At 40.7% G+C, this 19,697-nt stretch overlaps 1 protein-coding gene across 1 annotated transcript in view; it reads left to right on the forward strand.

Annotated features, from left to right (window-relative positions):
- The window catches only part of insra (insulin receptor a), a 55,566-nt gene that overhangs the window by 17,292 nt on the left and 18,577 nt on the right, over window positions 1-19,697 (forward strand). Inside the window, exon 3 of the mRNA XM_005729134.2 lies at window positions 16,405-16,741. Coding sequence (XP_005729191.1) covers window positions 16,405-16,741 — 337 coding nt within the window. The remainder of the gene's footprint in view (window positions 1-16,404; window positions 16,742-19,697) is intronic.

Below are 19,697 nucleotides of genomic sequence, written 5' to 3' on the forward strand. Positions count from 1 at the left end.
CACACACACACACACACACACACACACACACACACACACACACACACACACACACACACACACATTCTTTCTGCAGTCTGTACAACAGCACGAAACAAAGCTGCGCAACCACGAGGCTTGGCTCGGCTCCCATGTTTGGAGTAACAACCCATTTCTCTTCCCTGCTTCTATATCAGGGGTAATTTGAGCCTCTCGGCGAGCAGCCGCTGCAGATTCCCCCTCCTTTTTACCCCAAATTGGAAGCTTCCGTTCAGCATAGTGGCAAAGCACGGTTACCGGAGATGCTCATTACCAAATTTGATTAGATTTAGCTACAGGCGCGCAAAAAAACACCATGTAAACAGCCGTAATAGTGGCAAAAATGAGACACCGCCCCGCTCCCTTCTTTATATTTGCAATTTGCTCTTTGAAATGTCCAATTTCAGCTTCAATTCTGTTTGTTATGAAGTTTCATTAAAACTAAATGCCAGACAGAAAATACACATCCACGTACAGTGCACTAGTGTTTCTGTAGTTTAGTCATTCCAAGATACAAAAATGTTTTTTGTTTTATTTTTTAATTTTTACAGAAAATGACACAATCACCCCCCAATTAGACAGCTAAGTTGTGGATTAATTAGTAACTGTATTTACTTAGGCCCAAAACAGACTATGCTTTGAAGTCATTATATCAAATAACCTGAATAATAACACATAAACATAAAAGGTAAATAATGTTAAATAAAAGTCAATTATATGTATTTTATTTTAGCTCTTTTTAACTAGGTCATTTACTAAAATCACACTCTCTTGTAGCCTGGATGTTGTTTGGAGGGTTAAGGCCGAACTCCATCGGTGCTCCGCTTCTGTACAGGTTAAGACATGCCACGTCACTATTCAACACCAGTAACCAAATATTCACCTAAAATTAGCCTGGGGAAATGTGCCAGGACACTGGAGCTGTATCATCACCGCTAGACACTCGTTAGACTTACTTACAGCATCATTCGTGACACGGTACAACAGAACTGTACTGTGAAATGAAGTCAAATAAAGTGCAATGTTTGTATTTTCCCCATTTTTCTGTAAAGTAGGTTAATATAAAAGAATAAAGGGAGTTGCAGTGTAACCGAGGGTAACCACAGGTTTATCAGCAAAGAGTGATTTATTTATTCATATAAGAGAAAACATGACATTAAACCGAAAGCAGCGCACTCCGCGGTGCATTAAAGCCAAAGTGAACAAACAGAACAGAGATGTTGTTGCAGAAAGGAATGCTGCCTAACCCTAAGTGAACAAACAAGACACAAGACATGTACTGGGCATAAACTCCCTAGAACACACACAGAACAGGAGGAGGAAAAGAAACATACTCGACAAATACAGAAGGAATAGAAAGAGTCTGGAGGCCAGTGACAGGACCGAGATGATGATGATGCTGTCAATTTCTGTCAGCACCAGAGTTACAAGGCTTTAAACAGTAAGCTGTTACAAAACAACCAATCAGGAGCAGACGCTTCAACAGGCAAGCCAACCAGTCAGGTCATTCAGAAACAAACCAGGCCTTTATTTTCCTTTTAAAAACTGAAATTGTGAGCTGGCACGAGGGGGAATGTTGTACTTGAGTCTGTTTTCTTTTTAATGAAGTGCTGTTTCTTGCCAACGCTCAACTGAAGATAATGGGCATTTGATTATGGTTTGGTAATGGCTGTTATGTGGCACGGCTCGTTTGGCTGTTAAGTCAGCTAAGCCTGAGTCCTTAAAGGTGCTGGCAGCTGAAAATATTGGATGTGCTTCAATAAGAAATCCGGGACTTCCACTGATGATCCTAATATTTTCCACTGTTTAACGCTGCTGACAGACATTTCTCCAATGTGTCTGTCAGATTTGTCCTTTTATACATGAGAGAGAGGGATGAGGAATTAAATGCAGCGTTGCTTCTTCGCTGTCCCCTAGTCTTTCTTATCTAGTAGTCTTTTAATTTGTAAGGCGAATGTGCCTGAAGAAATAACAAACAAATTGGATTAGTGCGCAGTGTTTCACTTACCAGCTAACAGTTTAGCTCTGATTTGAGGAACATATGAAGAATCACATTTACTGAAATGAAGGTTTATTGAGGCATTATCTGTCATTGAGAGGCTAAAAAGTCATAAAAAGTAGACCTATAATGCTCATTTAGCATTTTTCAGGATTCATAGTTCAAAATAATCCTTATTTCTCTTACACTGGGCTCGGCGTCTTTTGTCTGAAACAAGCTGTTTTAGTGCCTCAGTCTTTTTCCTTCTGATTGGCTGGCTCTTACAAACAAAATGCTGAGCTCATCATACAGAGCCGAGAAAAAAAAGCTGTCTCAACTCTTGCTCACGTGCAGACTTCAGTATGCGCATCCACTGTTTTATCAGTGATATAAAAGAGAAACAGAGCTGGGCGGGCTTTAAGTGTGTCTTTCGCTGCACAAACGCAGCCGCACTGGCTACAAAAATGTGTGAATATACTCGTGCAGGCTGCTTGGCGCAAACGGAAAGTGTGATTGCCAGTCAGTTGACAGTTTCAAAGCTTTGAGATTTGAAACTAACACTGTCACCACTGCTCCCTGCAGAGGCTCATAAAGGGCAAAAAATTAAATTGTCATTGGATATTCCACCCATCTGTGTTCTACAGGGTATCTGGGTACTGTTTAATTAATGGATTACATAAAAAGTTGTCAGACTTATTGCAAAGTCTCAACAGAAATGTGATATAGCTTTCCATCATACACTACTTAGGCGAGCATTAAATTGCTGTGTTTGGTATCAGAGATCTTTATATTAGACTGCTAAATACTGCTTGAAGGACGCTGGAGAAACAGTGTTTTAGGAGTTCATAGTCTCTGCCAGAGATGCGACACTCAGCAGGTACCATCCTCATCCTCCTCCTCCCCTGCCACCACAGCAACTTTCACCTGTGTCTGCTACATAATTAATAAGCATCCATGAGGTGGAGTACAGCTCTCTGCAGAGACACAGCCTGCCTCAAATTCAATGTGTGTGCAGGCTGATTCTCTGACAATCGGGGAATTGTTGCGAAACAGCCCGAGCGGGTCAGGTGACGACCGTGTGCCGGACCTCGCTTGAAATGGAGCGCCCAAAATAACCCTGGGCTCATGCCATGTATATCTGCGCTCCAATCATGAGATGAACTGGGAGATTTGTCAGGGTCAGTGTGTCTGTGTAACAGACGGACTATAAATCACACGGGGACATAACCTCTGCCAGTGTGTGTGTGTGCAGACAGAGCGGGCGGCCATTGTTTACTCTTGCTGCTAGGAAACACGGGAGTAACATTGTGGTGTAATCGTGGATATGAACGCATCAGTTATTCATGCAGGCCGTATCGGAAGGAAAAGCAAAGCCACCATGGGGGTAAGGGAATGGGCCCCACCTCGCCGTTGACCTCAAGCCAGTCCTCTGTGTCGACCTTGTCGCAGGTCCATCACGCAGCAGTCAGCGCTGGCGCCATAATCCCTTTCCATTCTAAACAATGGTGGTTGTAGAAGTTCACGGAGTGTTCTTCCCAATTGTTTCCTGTCTTTGTGGACCGCTTCCTCTCCGAGGTTATGAATGGACGTTGAGGCCTAGAGTGTCGCCTCGGTAGCGGCAGACACTTTTATGAGACCAAAATACTGAAGGCTGACCTGTGGAGAGTTTAGCTCGCAGAAAAAAAGACAAACTTTGCTGCTCATGAAGCTGTTTGTAGGGAAATGAAGGATTTTCTGACCAAGTTTTATTATTTGGGAAAATTGAGTCACCTCTGAGAAAATCTTTTAAAAAAGCTTCATCAAAGTGTCTTAAATGACTCATCGCTAATATTCTTATTTTAAACTATGACTCGGCAGGTGTCTCCATCTTTGTCATGAAACTTGAGAGCTAAACTGGTATTTTTCCTCCACTCATCCCATGAATCATTTTTTCTCACACACGGCACTCGTTCACGCTGATTTCCTATGATTTATATAATATTAATCCTGAAAGCTTAAATCTGTAGCTTTCTGCACACCCCAGCTGCAAGACGTAAATTAAATGGTATTCAAACTAAAACAAAGGTAGAAAATCCAGATCCGTGTGTGAAAGACGGCGTGTCCTTGATGAGCCTAAACAGCTTTTCTACCTTTAAACACACGCTAACACAAGCTGACTCACTCACTTACACTGTGCACAATGTATCACACCTCCTTAATACAGGCTGCTGTGGTTTTATTAAAGGATTGAAACTGCTGTTTAGTGACGTCACAAATTTGGACCAGAAGCTGGTTTTTTTTCCATCCAAAAGAAGCAGCACAACCCCAATTTTATGTCTGAATTCCCTTTCTTTTATTTATGTTTCCGCTGTGCTTCTTTGCCAGTGTGCATCTCATCTGTGAGCTATTTGGTTTTCTTTCTTTCTTACTTTTTTATCGCACCACAGATGGAGTTGTCTTTTTACTTAGAAATAACCAAAACTACATTTAAGAAGCGCCTTTCAGAACCAGTGCAACAAAGCGGTGCATTTTGGAAAAATTATGCAAGAACGAGAGCACATCTATCAGAGGAAGGATCGATAAAATGCTAAAAGTTGCTTTGAAGTAAAATAAGTGAGCAAAGCTGCTGAACTGAGGTTGCTGTTTATTTGAGTTGGCCATGGCAAACACCAGCTCGGTTCACAATACAGTAGTTGAGCTGTGCAGTGATGTATGAGGACCTTAAAACCCAGTTAGCTGATAAATTGTGTATAAATTCTGACTCCTTTGACCTTATTGGTATCACAGAAGTTCAATTTGTAATCGGGCAGGAAGTGGGGAGGGAGGGCAGAAAAGATGGGACAAATGCACCAGTCATTAAAACTTGTTCCTCTTTTTTTCTTCCCCCCTCAGCTACAACTATGCTCTTCATGGTCGCAGAGTACTATTTCACCAGCATAAAGCTAGCCTCAGAACCCCCAATACACGCACCACAAGTCTATTTCTTTGAGCTGACTTAAGTGCTCTGGCACTCAGTGTTGTGGAGCTGCACCCTGCAAACCCTCTCCGTTCAGCTACTGGAGCCTTTCCCATGGAATCCCAGACATCTCAGGCATCTGTTAAAGCAGGGCCGACAGGCGTTTCTTCAGCGGCGTGCACGCTCACCATCGCCATAGTGGATTTGAAACATCTCGCCACAGTTTTACAGCCTATTGAATAATATGTTTCTTTTTATCTCCTCTTAACAAGTTACATGCAGCTTCGATCCAGATGTTTTAGCAGTTCCTTGTCGTTCAAGCGCCGCGTGATCAGGGTGGATAACATTTGCGTTGCCGTGGTGATATTTTGTTCCTGTGCCAGATTGTTTTTGTTCTTGAGCCGAGTGTGAGGTATGCGTGTGATCTTCAATGAGCGGTGGAGCAAAAAATATCACTGTTGTATAAATCCATAACACCTCACTCCATAAAATGGCACTGATGCGTCAGAGCCGAGCCCTGTTATGTTTTGTTTTGTACCCGGGGCTACAAATAAATCACAAAATAACAAAATGCCACGTAAAGAGTGCTCTTGAAAACGATCTTCGGTGAAAGGAAGCAGATTTAGAGACTCGGTTATAATTCATTTTGGCATCCTGGTGCCTTAAAGGTGGTGAATAAGTAAAGCTTCTCATTTGCTTGAATAATGGCTGCTCCTTGCGAAATAATAACTCCTTGAGATGGCTGCTTTTGTTTTATCTTCCTTTGTGATATCGGGTGTTTTTCCAAGCAGATGTTCATTATTTGCGTGCTCAGAAAATCCCTAACTCTCTTTATGGTTTTCAGAGATTTTCTTTTCGTTCCACAAAGTCTGTTCTTGGTTCTGCTGGAAACCTAAAACATATGCACTTTCAAAGATTTAGGAATCACAAGTAAAAAAGATTTTTTTTATAACAGCAACAGTAACCTTTGTTTTCCTTTCTAAACAAGTCAAATAAGATGTTATCTGCTTAAAAAAGAAAGGAAAAAACTGATGGTGATTGGTTTGGATGCCCTTTGACAGCGTTAATCACGAGTAAGAAGATTATTAAAGACGTTGTGACGTTGCATTAATAACATACATGCTTTTGATGTCATAACAGGTAGTCGTTATTTGACCCTGGCATTGAACCCTGGCGGGAAATTAAGATTCAAGGCTGTGGCGTGCGTCATTTGCCTGTCCAGCAGGAAGCGCAATTACCCATCAATGAGCGCGCTGTTTATCATTTCTATTCCAGTCACGGACAGAGTGGATATCCTGCCTTCAGATGACAGAGATGGCGGCGCAACATTAAAAACAAAAAGTGCTTTTCCATGTTGTTTATGTGTTTTTGTTCTATTAACTGAGGCCGGAGGCAGTTAATGAAATTGTTTACGGTTCCTGTTGCTCTCATAGTCGTCTTAACCGAGCCCTGCTGCTGCTGCTGAGTCAGATCAGCTGACAAGTTTTTAAACGAGACAAATAAACCTGGCTCGTTAACCGTTGCTCTTTGAAAAGTCCCAATGACACAACAGCTCTTTTTTTTGTCTCCTGTGGCATAAGTGGCTTTAGTTTGAATAAGATTGGATGCAGGTAGTTTTAATAAATTCAAGACACATTATTGACTACTTTGAGTTCTTTCTGTTCGGCAAGACTAAATCATTGAAATAAATTCAAGCTCAGAAGAAGACTCAAGTTCAGAATAGCTGACACTCAGATTCTGCTGTGTTTTTGTTTGAGGATTTTTTAATTATTAATAGTGGGGTTTTTTGTTTTTGTTTTTTTGTTTGGGTTTTTGTTTTTTTGTTTACATTTTTTGGCTGAAAAAAAAAAACAACACCCGACGGTTATGTTGGAGTGTAAAATATCCAGATCCTAACTTAAATGACATCCTCAAATTAAAGCTGGAGATCATGACATTTGTAGGAGGGACATGAATATGAAAATGGAAAAAATTGGGATTTGTAATAAATGTTTTAAAAAAATAATAATCACTGTTTGCTTGACGATGTTTGTGTAAAGTTTTGATTAGATCGGCCCAGATACGATACATGCATACATATGCTTTGATCGTTATAGCAACACATTATGTCAAACCCATCAGAGTTTTGGTTTTGTCTAATCTATAGCTTTCACAATATCAGATTCTTTCTAGATGATTACAGTGGCCACAGTAATTTGAAATAAGTTTATTAGAACAATGTTTATTGATCAGAGCTACCACTCATCTAATTTACTGTGTTTTGTCTTTTATTTGGAAATTGAAAAAGTGAATTAAACTCTGTGTTTGGAGGTGGTGAGAGAGTTTGGAACCAAATGTGCACAAAAGCATAAAATAAAAATGAATACAAATGATAAATAATATATCAGCATTCTTAATGATCGTGGTTATTCTTAATACTAGCATTTCACAGTACCATTACTCTGTCTGACGGTTATAGAAAAGCAGCCACCTAACAATAAAATGAATGTTGACAAAAAAAAACTATTGAATTAAATGGGAAAAACACAAACGAGTTCACCTTATTGCACCTACCCTTTTTATTCAAAATGTCGACATTTTTATAACCAGATTTCACCAAAACAAAGACCAGAGAAAATAACACAAACTGATGCCTCATTCATGACACTTGTACTTTGAGTTTATATTTGTTCACTGTCTGACTATGTCACACTTGTTTCAGAAGTTTTCCTCTCTGACAGATACAGATTTTATTTTAAATATTTTTAAACCTTTCAGTTAACTAGTCCAGACAAAATAATTTTTAAGCAAAATTTCAACGTTTCAAATAAATAAATACACATAAAAGAAGAAATGTGAGATGTTATTAGCAGTGGTGTCGCTGGTCATCACCAGTGGATTGTTGTTGTTTTTTTTTTAAATTTTCCTTTCTCTGTAAGACTTTGGTCAAATCAGCATCAGGTCTTAAATGTCACCCACTTGATTAATTGCCACCTTTGCACTTTCATTTGTCATGTATAGAGGGGAGGGGTAGGGACTAATATCACATCTGTTCCCGACAGGCAGTGCTATGGTAGTAAAATGAGTTTGTGTCAGGTAGTGCAATGTGTCTTTACTGCTTTAGATGAGCTGAAATCATGAATTCAGTGATGGAAAGGATAAAATCCTGGATAACTCTGTAAATATTATGTCTTGCAAAAATAACTATAGAAAATGACTCAGCCACTCTGTCTTCTAAAATTACTCTTTCAGCATATTGGCAGAAAAAAACAGACCAGTGTATATCAACTTCAAGTCTTCATTAGAGTGTGTCACCAACACACAATCAGTCAGAATGAAACACCAGCCCTGGGTGGCAAACAGCTAACGCCTGTGTCAGACACAGGCATAAGTCTTGAGTCACCCCTTATTTCTTTTATATGCTGCAGGAAAACGGGATATAGGTGTAGTGATTTATTGATGCATTTCAAGCATGCATAGAAACAAGTTTATAAGGCAAATGCAGGTTTGTACAGAAAGAAATTTGCAGATTGTTCTTTGGACTTTTACCTGTCTCACTGAAGAACACCTGTCAGATCAGTCATCAGAGCCATATATCAGGCAGCTCACATGTGATTCTCTGTCAACACAGCTGATGTTATTAACAGCGGTGTCCAGAGTAACATCAGATCAGCCAGTAACAAGTTGGAGTTTAGAAGAAGCTGGAGTCAGAGACTGGATATACTGCTGTGAAAGAGTAACGGAAAATAAACTGTTAGCAAAAATATCCCAACACGATGCAGCACTTTCTCTGAGTGCACCTTCCCACGGTTGTTGTGCAAAGTAAACGCACCCAAACTCGTACTCCCACATTAAAGTTCAATCTGTCTTTAATCGGTTACATTAGGGCAGATTATTCTTTACTCTAGGTCTTTCTCTGTTAGCCTTTTTTTCAGCACGATCCTTGAGTTTAGCATCTACAAACAGAAATGTATTTTTTTCTTCATTTTTTCTTCTTCTGGGCCTTCAGCAAAAACCTTCTTTCATAGAAACTAAATACTACCCTTGTCATAGCTGTGGAATTTTAATTGCCAGCCACTGCACCACCACGTTCCTGTTTGGCATTTTCTCAACTCTCATGTGATCTCAATGCAAAAAAGGTTTGAATAGGTCGTTGTTTCATCACCGCCAAAAGAGGAAAAAGCTAAAAAAAAATTAAAAAAAATCACTAAATTATTTCAGGGAGGATTGTGGTTAATGAAAACATGTAGAAACTCTTTACAGTTTATAGCGCTTTAACTGCTTGAAACAACACAATAAGAACCTCTTTATGCAGTTTGTGTTTTAATTGCTCAGCGGTCCAGAACAGTGGACCTGTTGAAAACTTGAGTGCGTCACTTTTTCTGTCTTTCTGACACCCCACATTGCTGCAGCTGGGCAATGCAAATCTTTTTTTCTTCACCCCCTTTTTCCAAGTTGGCACTGACTTGATAGGCTGACGGAGACCTGATGCGGTGTTGGTTGTTGCTGTCCCTTTTGGGCCGCGGGAGATTGAGCGCCTTATTGTGCAGCGCTGCCGCCTCATTCAAATGAAACCTCAGCTTATGAGATAACGTGCCAGACATTTCTGCAGGCTTATTCCCCAGCCTTCATGCAATCCTGCTGTACTTTGCACGGAAAAGACAGAAATTGACCAACGTGTCAGTGGAATAAAGCAATAAGAACCAGGATACTTTTTTTTAATTTTTGCATGCATCTGTAAAGAGAAAAGACAGAGAGGGAAAGTGAAGTGTTGATATATCGATATAATGTGACCAGGTGATTGTACAAACAGAAGATTAGAGATGGAGAACTCAAGTTTAGTGTGTCTAATTGGTACAGATCAAACTGAGAAAGAACCTCTGCTCGTCAAAAACTGCCAGCGTCGGTGTTGACAACAAAAAGAAGAAGAAAGAAAGCAGCCATGTATTTAGGGATTTGCATGTTTTAAGGAAAGAATAGCAAACCCCTCCAAACAGCCTCCTCTGGATCCTTCCCCGCTCTGGAAGATCAAAGGTAGCTTGGTGTGGCCTCGCTCTCACAGGTCATCACGGTCTCGACCTTGAAACATTTCTGACAACTGCACAAGAAATGAGTATCTCCTTCAGTGTGGTCGCTCGTTATTATTATTTAAGCCTGCATGGATTGCGATAGGGGATACTTGTGATAATGATCATTTAGGATCATTGAGCAACTTCGCAGATATGGCAGAGTGTGGAGTAAGTCGTTTGGACAGTGAACAAGTGACTTTCAATTTGTAAGTTTGCTCACTTACAAAGAAATGGACCGTCTCACTTTTATGGTAGTTTCATGTTAATGGAGAGAGACAGAATATCAAAAAACAAAAGTTATAAATTGATTTGCACATCGTTGAGTGATACAAGTGTTCATTCCACAAGCATTGAATTGTTACTTGGTGGAGGAACTCAAACCTTCAGCTCACTCCACAGATTAAGGTCTGGAGGCTGGCTAGACCACTCCATGACCTTAATGTGCTTCTTCTTTAGCCACTCCTTTGTTGCCTTGGCAATATATTTTAGGCCATTGTCATGCTGGAAGACCCATCCATGACCCAATAATCACACCAACAGTGTCATCTTCTTCTTTGTCAGCTTCTTGCTCATGTTTCTTGATGTCCTGTCCTTTGACAGCTCTTTGGTAGAGGTTGAAATGGAAGAAATTGAATCTTTTGTCAGCTGTGCTTTAAACATATAAAGAGTTGAGATAAGGAGTATCTGTAATTGATTGATTGTAATCTGTGCCACATGGAAGCCATAATCTGGATGGTTAACGGGATAAAATAGTTATTTCACTCAGTGCAAATCAATTTAGAACTTTCATGTAAAGTGTTTGGTTTCTGGATTTTTGGTTAATATTCTGTTTCCATTAAAATGAAACTACCATAAAAATGAGAAAATGTTCATTACTTTGTGAGTAAACTTACAAATTCAACGGGGATACGATGGATTTGTCTGAGACTGTCATTCAGGAAAATACTTTAGCGAGCCTGAGCATGAGTATAAATGGTGACATTGCTGGTGACATTTATGTGTATATTGGGCTGGACAGTGTAATTTATTTCCTTTCTGATAACTTTCAAACTGTAATTATATGAGGCTATCCTGCAAAGAGCGGCAGTTTTTCGCATTTTCAAAATCTCTCATTTATATTGAGATAGTAGCTTTATATTCTAGTGGTTTACACCATCATCAAACAAATTAGAGAGCTGCGGTTTAATCCTGAGAGGGGCGAGAAATCCCTTTGGGATAGTGTCAGGAAGTGTATCCGTTTCCACAGAAGTGACTGCTTGTAAAAAAGGGAGCAGCTAAACATAACTTTTAATTTGTATTGCAATAAGTAGCAGTTAGAGCTGGGCGATAGAACGATAACGATATGTATCGCGATATAACTTTTACTCGATAGAGAAATTAAGCTATCGCGATAGACCTCGCCGCTCTTGTTCTCTAAAAAAAAAAAAAAAAAAAAAGGTCAGCCGATCCAAATTAAGTAGCGCAGAGCCGAACCAATCACAGCCGCAGCGTCACGTCGCGTGACTTGTTACGTACAGCACAAGTGCCAAGCCGCACGTGTGTTTGTTTGGGAAGCAGCCAGCGGGTAATGGAGCCAGCGCGTAATGGAGGAAATGAGTGTGCCGACTAGAAAAATCAACCGAGCGTGACCGAAGAGAAAACAGATGATGGTTCCAACGCCGGAGAGATTGTCGAACAGAAGAGCCATAGAAGTTCCGTAGTGTGAAGGTATTTCGGCTATTTCAAGTCTGACAAAAAACAGAGTAGCGTGCACTGTAAATGTGCCGAAAGCAAGTCTGGAAATACAATAAACTGGTGCATGCGTCACACTGTGCGCCACGTTATTGTTTCGGTGAAATGAATTTCTACAATACTGTTAATTCTACTCTCTGCAGTGTTTAAATGCTTACATATACACACAGTTACTGTCCGTCTACACATACGACTCGGTTCTGCTTCTATGCCCCAGCTTTGTTTACTTTTTCCCACCGAGGCTTCTAGACTTCTGATTGGCCAACATTTCGGCACGGTTAGGAATCTAGCGCCACCTGCTGCTTTGGCATGTTCATAGCAGCGTTTTCCTTCATTTCTGCCTTTATGTGTGGACGGGATTATTTTTTAAAACGAAAACGGAAAATCTCCGTTTTCAAAAATACCCGTGTACGTGTGGACGTAGCCTCAGTCTCTGACTGGAAGCGCTAATTCGTCATTCGGCTTTTGTCAGACTAAAGTAACTGTTACAACTGTTTGAAAAGCTAAGCTATACAACAAGGAGAGATTGAGAATTTCCTTTTAGTTCTCAGTTTATTTGATATTGACAAAAGTTAGTCAGTTTTGTCTGTTCTTCTGTAAAACAAACTAAGATTTATTTGTAGAATTAATACTTTGTTTCTAAGTGGAATTGACAATTTAGTCTGTTTCGTTTGTTCTATTTTGAAACTTAGACGCTTTAGCGGCTGCCTTTTGTGTAGTTTGCAATATTTGCCTTTATTTATCTGAAAAAGTCTCATGTTCCTTAAGTACATCTACCCTGTTGAACTTATTATGGGAAATAAATATTTAAATCAAAACAAGCTGCTGATTATTTCACATTTTACTTGTGAGCAACGGCACATTTAAATCTTACAAATATAGTTATTTGGCTTATATCGTGATGGATATCGTTATCGCCTGAAATGAAAAAAACATATCGTGATATGAAAAAATCTCATATCGCCCAGCTCTAGTAGCAGTGTATGGCATCAACTAAAATTTAATTTGTGTTATTTATTATTGTATGTGAAAAAGGCCTACATGATGTTCTGAGTGGACAAAATGAATCTTTTAACAAAGTATTTCTTAGACCAGTAGTCCAAAACCTGAAATGAAAAGACTTTATTGGGAGTTAATGGCAAAACTGACTAAATATTATTATTTTTTTAACTTTCTGTAAAGTATTACTTCAGCTTTGTTTGTTGCTCAGTTTAAAATCTTAGCACATCCGTGTGGTTTTGCTGCATAGGAGGTTGTAATCGGTTCTTTAATTATAATGGTTCCGCATTTAAAAATTCTCACTGAAAGCATAACGAAGGAAAAACATCATCGCCATCTTTCACCACATTTATGGATTTCCTTGGACTTTAACATTTAACTAACTGCAGTTGCAGCTGAGGGAGGAGCTGTCAGTTGCTGAAAGCGATATTTCAGTCTGGGTGGAAAAGTTTCCAAAGCTGTTGAAATCTGTAAGAACTCGTAACAGGTCGTAGACATGATGAGGCACGATCATCGTCCTGAGGCGCCGAGCTGTTCAGTGCACAATCAAGATTGTCTTAGCATGAGTTTGTAGCAGAAGGAAACCATGTTTTTCTCAACTGGCACTTTTCTTTTGAATGTCAGAGATGTATATGCATGCTAAAATATACTCCAGGCGCTCTTAATGGGAGCAGCTTGTGGTTTATATCAGCGTAAAGGCAGCTGATTCATAGCAGTGAGGAGATGGAAAGAGTGGAGCCACGCTCCTTGCTTTCCCTCAGCTTGAGCCTGTTTCTGTGTGGCTCTCGTGTTGGTTTGCGTATGACTGTTTGAGTAGGACACAAAGGGTTAAACCGTCTGCTTGTCTTCCTTGGAAAGGGGAGAGGCTACTTGAATGGCTAGCTTCTACAGCCAGCCAACACATTGGCTAAGGCTGAGGGTGGATCTGTTGGGTCTGTGCTGCGACATGGAGCACACTGGAGGATCAGGAGTCAGTCAGTACACACAGTAAAGCTTTTGTGTATGTGTGTCTCTTTGTGTTTGTATGTGAGTGGGGAGAAAAAGCAGAAATTCAGCTTTTAAATGAACTTTGGTGATGGAGGCAAAAGGTCAAAGCAAGAAGCAGTTTATTTTATTTTTCTACTGTCTGTAAATCCTGACTGACTGACGTTGATAAGGGGCAATTATATCATTTGTTTTTCTAGCTCGGTGCCCCCCTTTAGCTTCCCTCTCACATTCTCATATTGCTGCTGCCCTCACCAAGCACACTCCTCGTGTGCCTCAGCAGCTTACCTCTGTTAATAAAAGAGGACAGGGGGGTACATGTTGTTTTGTTCATTTAATGGCAGACCTCGTGACACTAATGAAGACAAGCCGTTTCAACACATGCACACTGAATCCGAATGGTGCTCAGCGATCGCTGCCCAGCAGAGGAAACTGCTACAACAACTGCTGCACGTTACTCAGATTCATTGTTTCCTTTCGCACACATTCCCCTTGCATTTAATGTCAGTTCAGCCTCATAAAGACGCACATGCTCACATCTATACGGCCTCACCTGTAACGTACCCTCATTATCAGCCCTGCTGCTGAGCGGTTTTAATCTGACTATCGTGGATGAGGAGCTAATCTCAGCGGGCAGGTCAGTCTGCTGTATTTACCTCTGAGAGTCCTACATCTCCCCTTGGACTCATCGACAACACAGTGTGGCACATTCACACACCTGCCAATCCACACAGCCTCCTGTTACGTAATGACTGATTTACACGCATGCACACAAGCAAACATATGTGTAAACAGCCGATCTGCAGACTTGAGTCTTTAGTTGAGCTTGTTTACGCCCAGGAGACATTTAGTCGCATATTTTTTGTAACCGTCAGGACGCTGCGATCTTTCAGTGTTTTCATTTCTCTTGCAGAGCTCTCTATTCTCCCAAAGAGAGGCCCGTGGATACATTTTCTGCAGCCGCTTTAGATCATTTGTTTATTCCGTGGCTGTTTCGGCCAAGAGCTTAGAAATACATGGATATTAAACACAGGCCATAATTAATAATATGTTTTTAGGTTATATCATATCATTTCCAACACTTTGTGGTGTGTGGCAGTTTTATCAACATTAAGGCTTCAGCTAAATATTGTTTTCATTGAAACAGGACAAGGTTTCTCACAGCCTGAGGAGGATAAAGCTGCAGCAACACAAGCATAAAAATGCCTTTACAAAACATCCCAGACCCGAATGACGAGCTAAACTAGTAACTGACTTTAGATTAAAACATAAATTACTTATTATTGACCTTCATAAATAAACTCTGAAATAATTCTCCCAGCATTAATTAAAAAGACACGTTGGTATGTTCTAATGAGCCAGACAGTTTGATTTATTATTTGCCACATCTTAAAGATGGATTGTTTGCATTTTATATTATTTTCTTTTAAAACCGTTTTGCAGGTGCACAAAATTATGACACACACTGGTCTGTAACACTGAGATCAGAGATGTGGGAGAAGAAATCTTCATAAAGGGCTGCTGAGATTTTAAAACATTTGGACAGAAGTTTGGATCTCTATCACTGATTTCCAGTCTTTGTCAGACGAGCTCCAGTACTTCTTAATCAACAGCAGGTTTCATTTGATTTTACTGCCTTGCAAGCCGTTCAGATAAATTTTAAACATGTGAAGTCAGCATTTAGGTCTGTTTGGTAAATCCTAAATTCATACTAACTATATGAGGTGGACATTTAAGTATTTTTAAGCATAATTGTATTGCAAATAAATAGCAGATATTGCTATTAAAATGTATTAATTAGTAAAAAAAAAACAAAACAAATCTTTTTAACCCTTTAATCCATCATTTTCAGCTTCTTTGTTATTTTTCCAATAACTTACAGACTATTTAATCTTCTCAGCTGTTTGCTAATTAGTTTTCATTAGCCACCGCTGCCCTTTTCATTATAACAACTATTACAGTTGCATATTAAACGTTTTTTATATAGCACCTTTAAAAAAACAGTCCTTTTAACGTACAGGCATGAGCACAACAGTAAAAGATTAGATTTAATCAGAGAGCAAACATAAAAGTTCACAAAAAACATGAAAATGTTCCTTGACTGATTAACTTAATCTTTCCATGTACTGCTTGGAAAACAGATAAATACCACCCAGGGTACAAGTATCCCTGGTTACTTGTGGTCTTGTGGAGATTATCATATCATGTCTCCCAAGCACTTCAGTTGCTTAGTCATTGTTTTCTTACTTAACTTCATGAGCTTGGATAGTGCAAAGCTTAAATGACAATAAAAGGGATTGCAAATAAACTCATTTTAACCAGCCCTCACGTGCAAAATACTTGCATACTTTAAATGCCAGTTTCTCCCCTTTGTCTCACTTTCACCAAGCCTTCTGGAGAAGTATTTTTCTTTGGTCGACTTGGTATTGGATCCCTGCTATTTGTATTTAGTATGCTCCTTGGCCAATGGCAGATGGTCCTCGGGGCTGCTGGCTTGCAGAATAGGGAGGGATTTCACTCCTTCTGACAGAGATCTGATCACATGAGGTTTCTCCAAGAGGTAAAAGTTCAGTGTCAGTGGGGACTAATCAGAACATGTAGGTGTTTGATTTTTGATAAGCTCCTTTTCCTGTCCTTTCTTTAACTCGTGTCATCTTCGTTTCACCTGCAGCACACTCTTTCTAACCTCATCCTCCTTCTCCAATCCTCAGTGTGTCCTGTTCAGTGCAAACATCGGGCCTGCACCAAAGATGACCAGTGCTGCCACAGCCAGTGCCTGGGCGGCTGCCTGGAGCCCAACTCAGCCAGTCACTGTGTGGCCTGCCGCGGCCTCCAGCACGAAGGTACCTGCGTGCAGCGCTGCCCAGAAAACCACTTCACCTACAAGGGCTGGCGCTGTGTCTCATTCGAATTCTGTCAGAATCTGCACAACACATGCAAGCGGGAGAAGGAGCGCAGCAAGAGCACGGACTGCCGCGAATACGTCATCCACAACGGCGCCTGCATCCCCGAGTGTCCCTCTGGCTACACGACCGTCAACTCCTCCTCGTAAGTGCACACGCCGTCAGGCTGAGAGGCTCTTAATGGCCCATAGAAGAGCCACTGGATCAATGAGGCTGCAAACATAAACACACAGACCCCAACGATATACATTTACCTACTCAATGGTTTTGTTACACGATGCATAATTTTCCCTACAAACACGTCTAAATTTGTCTAAATTGGGTTGCATGTTGCTAAAAATGCTGCGATACTTTCATTTACCAGTGCATTTATAATAACTGCAGGCTGACTATTGTTAGTGAGCAGACATCGCAGGAATTTTGTTATGATGGGTTTTTTTGGCACAAAATGCGAGATTGCTTCAGGGAGCATTTTTTTTTCTTTTTAGTTAGAGGCAATCAATCAGAAAGATCTTTCATCCTGCAGTAACATGAAAAAACAAAACCAGAAAATATTCAACAAATTCAATGTGGAATTAAAAATAGTCGGTCGTGTTGCTGCCACTGTGTGTGTTTGTAGCACATGACGGTGCAGGAATTGGTCTTCTTGCTGAGCTCAGACGTTGCTCTGTGTCTGTGTGTGTACACAGACACAGAGCAACGTGCACACACAGACACAGAGACCTCTTTTTCTTTCTGTGTGTATATTTGTGTGTTTGTCAGACACCGCAGACAGCTAGGTCAAAGTGGGCACGTCTGCATTTCTGAATTTGACTCAGTATCCTACATTTCTGTGTTGCTCACTCGCTCGCTGTGTACCAGCCAGACGCTTGTGTCTGCACTGCAGCGTGCGATCTTTATGTAAATGCAGACACTTGTGAGTGAACTGTGTTTTCCCTTTTCTCTAGCTCTGCAGTTACCTCAAATAGGTGTTGTGCTTGTGCTGACCTGCCAGTGCCCTTCGCTGTGTCCCTCTGACACCTCCGCTTACTGTGACTGGGCTGTCCACAAGGGTGGGTGTGCCTGTAAGCACAAACACTCCAGACAGCCGAAGTCTTTCTGCTTGGGCAAAGGCTGAAAATGCAGCTCGGTCTTTCAGGACACGTAGTCGTCTGTTACAGAACCACTGGCCAGTGGTGAAACATCAGGGGACAGGCTGTCAGCACCCCGGGGTGCTTGGCCTTGACTCCCCTGGCTGGCTGCGGACAGATAGAGGGCGTGTCTGGCAAGCAACACGCAGCAACAAAGTCCATGCAGTCTGTCAGTGATGACAGGAAAGGTGGCAGTGCCACTGCTGCCAGGTTTATTTCACCTTTATTAATCCACAGAGGATTTGCCAAGCACATAATCTCTGTTTGAACCACATGCAGCTTCACATTCATGGAGTTGCATGCGGTACATTCACACCTGACAGGTCATCTGAAAGCAGATCCATCTCCAGTGGAGCAGATGAGGTGCTTTGTTTGAAAACACCAGTGTTACAGCCTCGGGCTTCAGACAGCTTTAAGCTTTCATTTTCAGGCAGTTTTCTATTCTTTGCTTTATATTATGTGAGTTAGTGTCATCTCACACACACATCATCCCATCTCTGGCTCTAAGCACAGAAGCCCGACCTACATGCTGTTCAAAGGTCATGCCAATCAAATGAAAGTGGGCTTAATTGGTGGTCTGCCTTAAATGCAGAGGAGCTAAGCAGCTTCTTCCAGACGAAAAAGGAACCGAGGCACTGCACTTTTGCTCATCACAAGATAAGCAGCGATTATTTTGATATGCAAATCATACAAAGACACCCTAAAATCTAGGGATTAAAAACTTGGAGCTGGAAATATGAATAATAGGTCCCCTTGAAGTCAGAAAAAGGGTGAGTGTGTAAGTATATGGATGATAATTTATATTATTATCACCAAAAACCTTTAGCAAAAATACTGAATATAATATTTAATATACCTTTAGCTTTGTGTATAAAAGTTTTAAAGAGACAGCGCATTTTCCAGCTGCAGCTGATTTGTGGCGATTCAGCTGTACTCCCATTTCATCCTTTTCACTTTGACTTCCTTTCTGTTCCCTTTTTTGGTTCCTCCTTCTCAATGGCGTCCTCCTGCTGTTGTTGGCTTTAAACTAAGCTGTGGAAATGAAAGTGCTTTGAAGGATAAGCAGTGTACTCAAAGGTGTGATGAGTGTCTGGGCTGAAAGTGCAGATGTGGCACTCGGGAGGGAAAAGGGTCAAGGGTAGTTCAAGGCGGGTTTTGAGCCAGATTAGATAATAAAAGAGAACAAACCTTCCTTTACTCACCGGCATGAGTAAACTTCTATTTTATTTGTTTTTTTTAGTCATTCTGGCTTTTAAACTGTTGTCATGTGGCTGGTTTGTTTTGTTGAAAGCTGTTGTTAATTTCATATACAACTATATCAGTGCCAAAGCTCACAGTGTGTACTTCATTTTTGAAATATTAAGTATTTATAGTCTGTAAATGAGTGATTACCATTAAAAGCGTACCAGAAGAATCCATTATTTGCCATTTTTCTCTAATTGTCCTGCCTGCTTAATCAGCTGTTACTAAACAAAGGCCATTCTCACCTCATAAACCAGGACAATGACCTGGAGCAAACAGTCCGCCATCTTCTAATCCTCCACTTTAATCCCTTCAATTTGAAACATTTTCCACAGCAAATGTGTGCCGGCTGTAGGATGTCTGTTCAGTAAGCTGAGAGGGAGAGAAAAACGTGCACAGATGTACTCTGTTTGTGTTTACCTATCAAATATGTTTTGGCCTTTTTCCACTGAAGAAAGAAAGAGGGACAGAAAAACGGTAAAGTAACAGATTCTGTGCCTTGACTGTATTTGGATCAGTCATGCTTACGTGCATAGCCTCACAACAAAAGGCTGATTTTGAGCCAGGAGAAACCTTTGCCAATGCCACTCCTCCTCTACTGGATGTGTAAATAGACATGTTTACTAGCAGGGTTGTCATATCACCTTGAAATATGACGTCAGAGTTGATTTTGAGACGTTTGTCTGCTGTCCAAAAATCATTCATCGCAGGTTTAAGGTTTTAGTATTT

Source organism: Pundamilia nyererei, unplaced genomic scaffold (genome assembly GCF_000239375.1).
Source record: "Pundamilia nyererei isolate P.nyererei 1_Seehausen unplaced genomic scaffold, PunNye1.0 scaffold00031, whole genome shotgun sequence".
Classification (NCBI taxonomy): Eukaryota; Metazoa; Chordata; class Actinopteri; order Cichliformes; family Cichlidae; genus Pundamilia; species Pundamilia nyererei.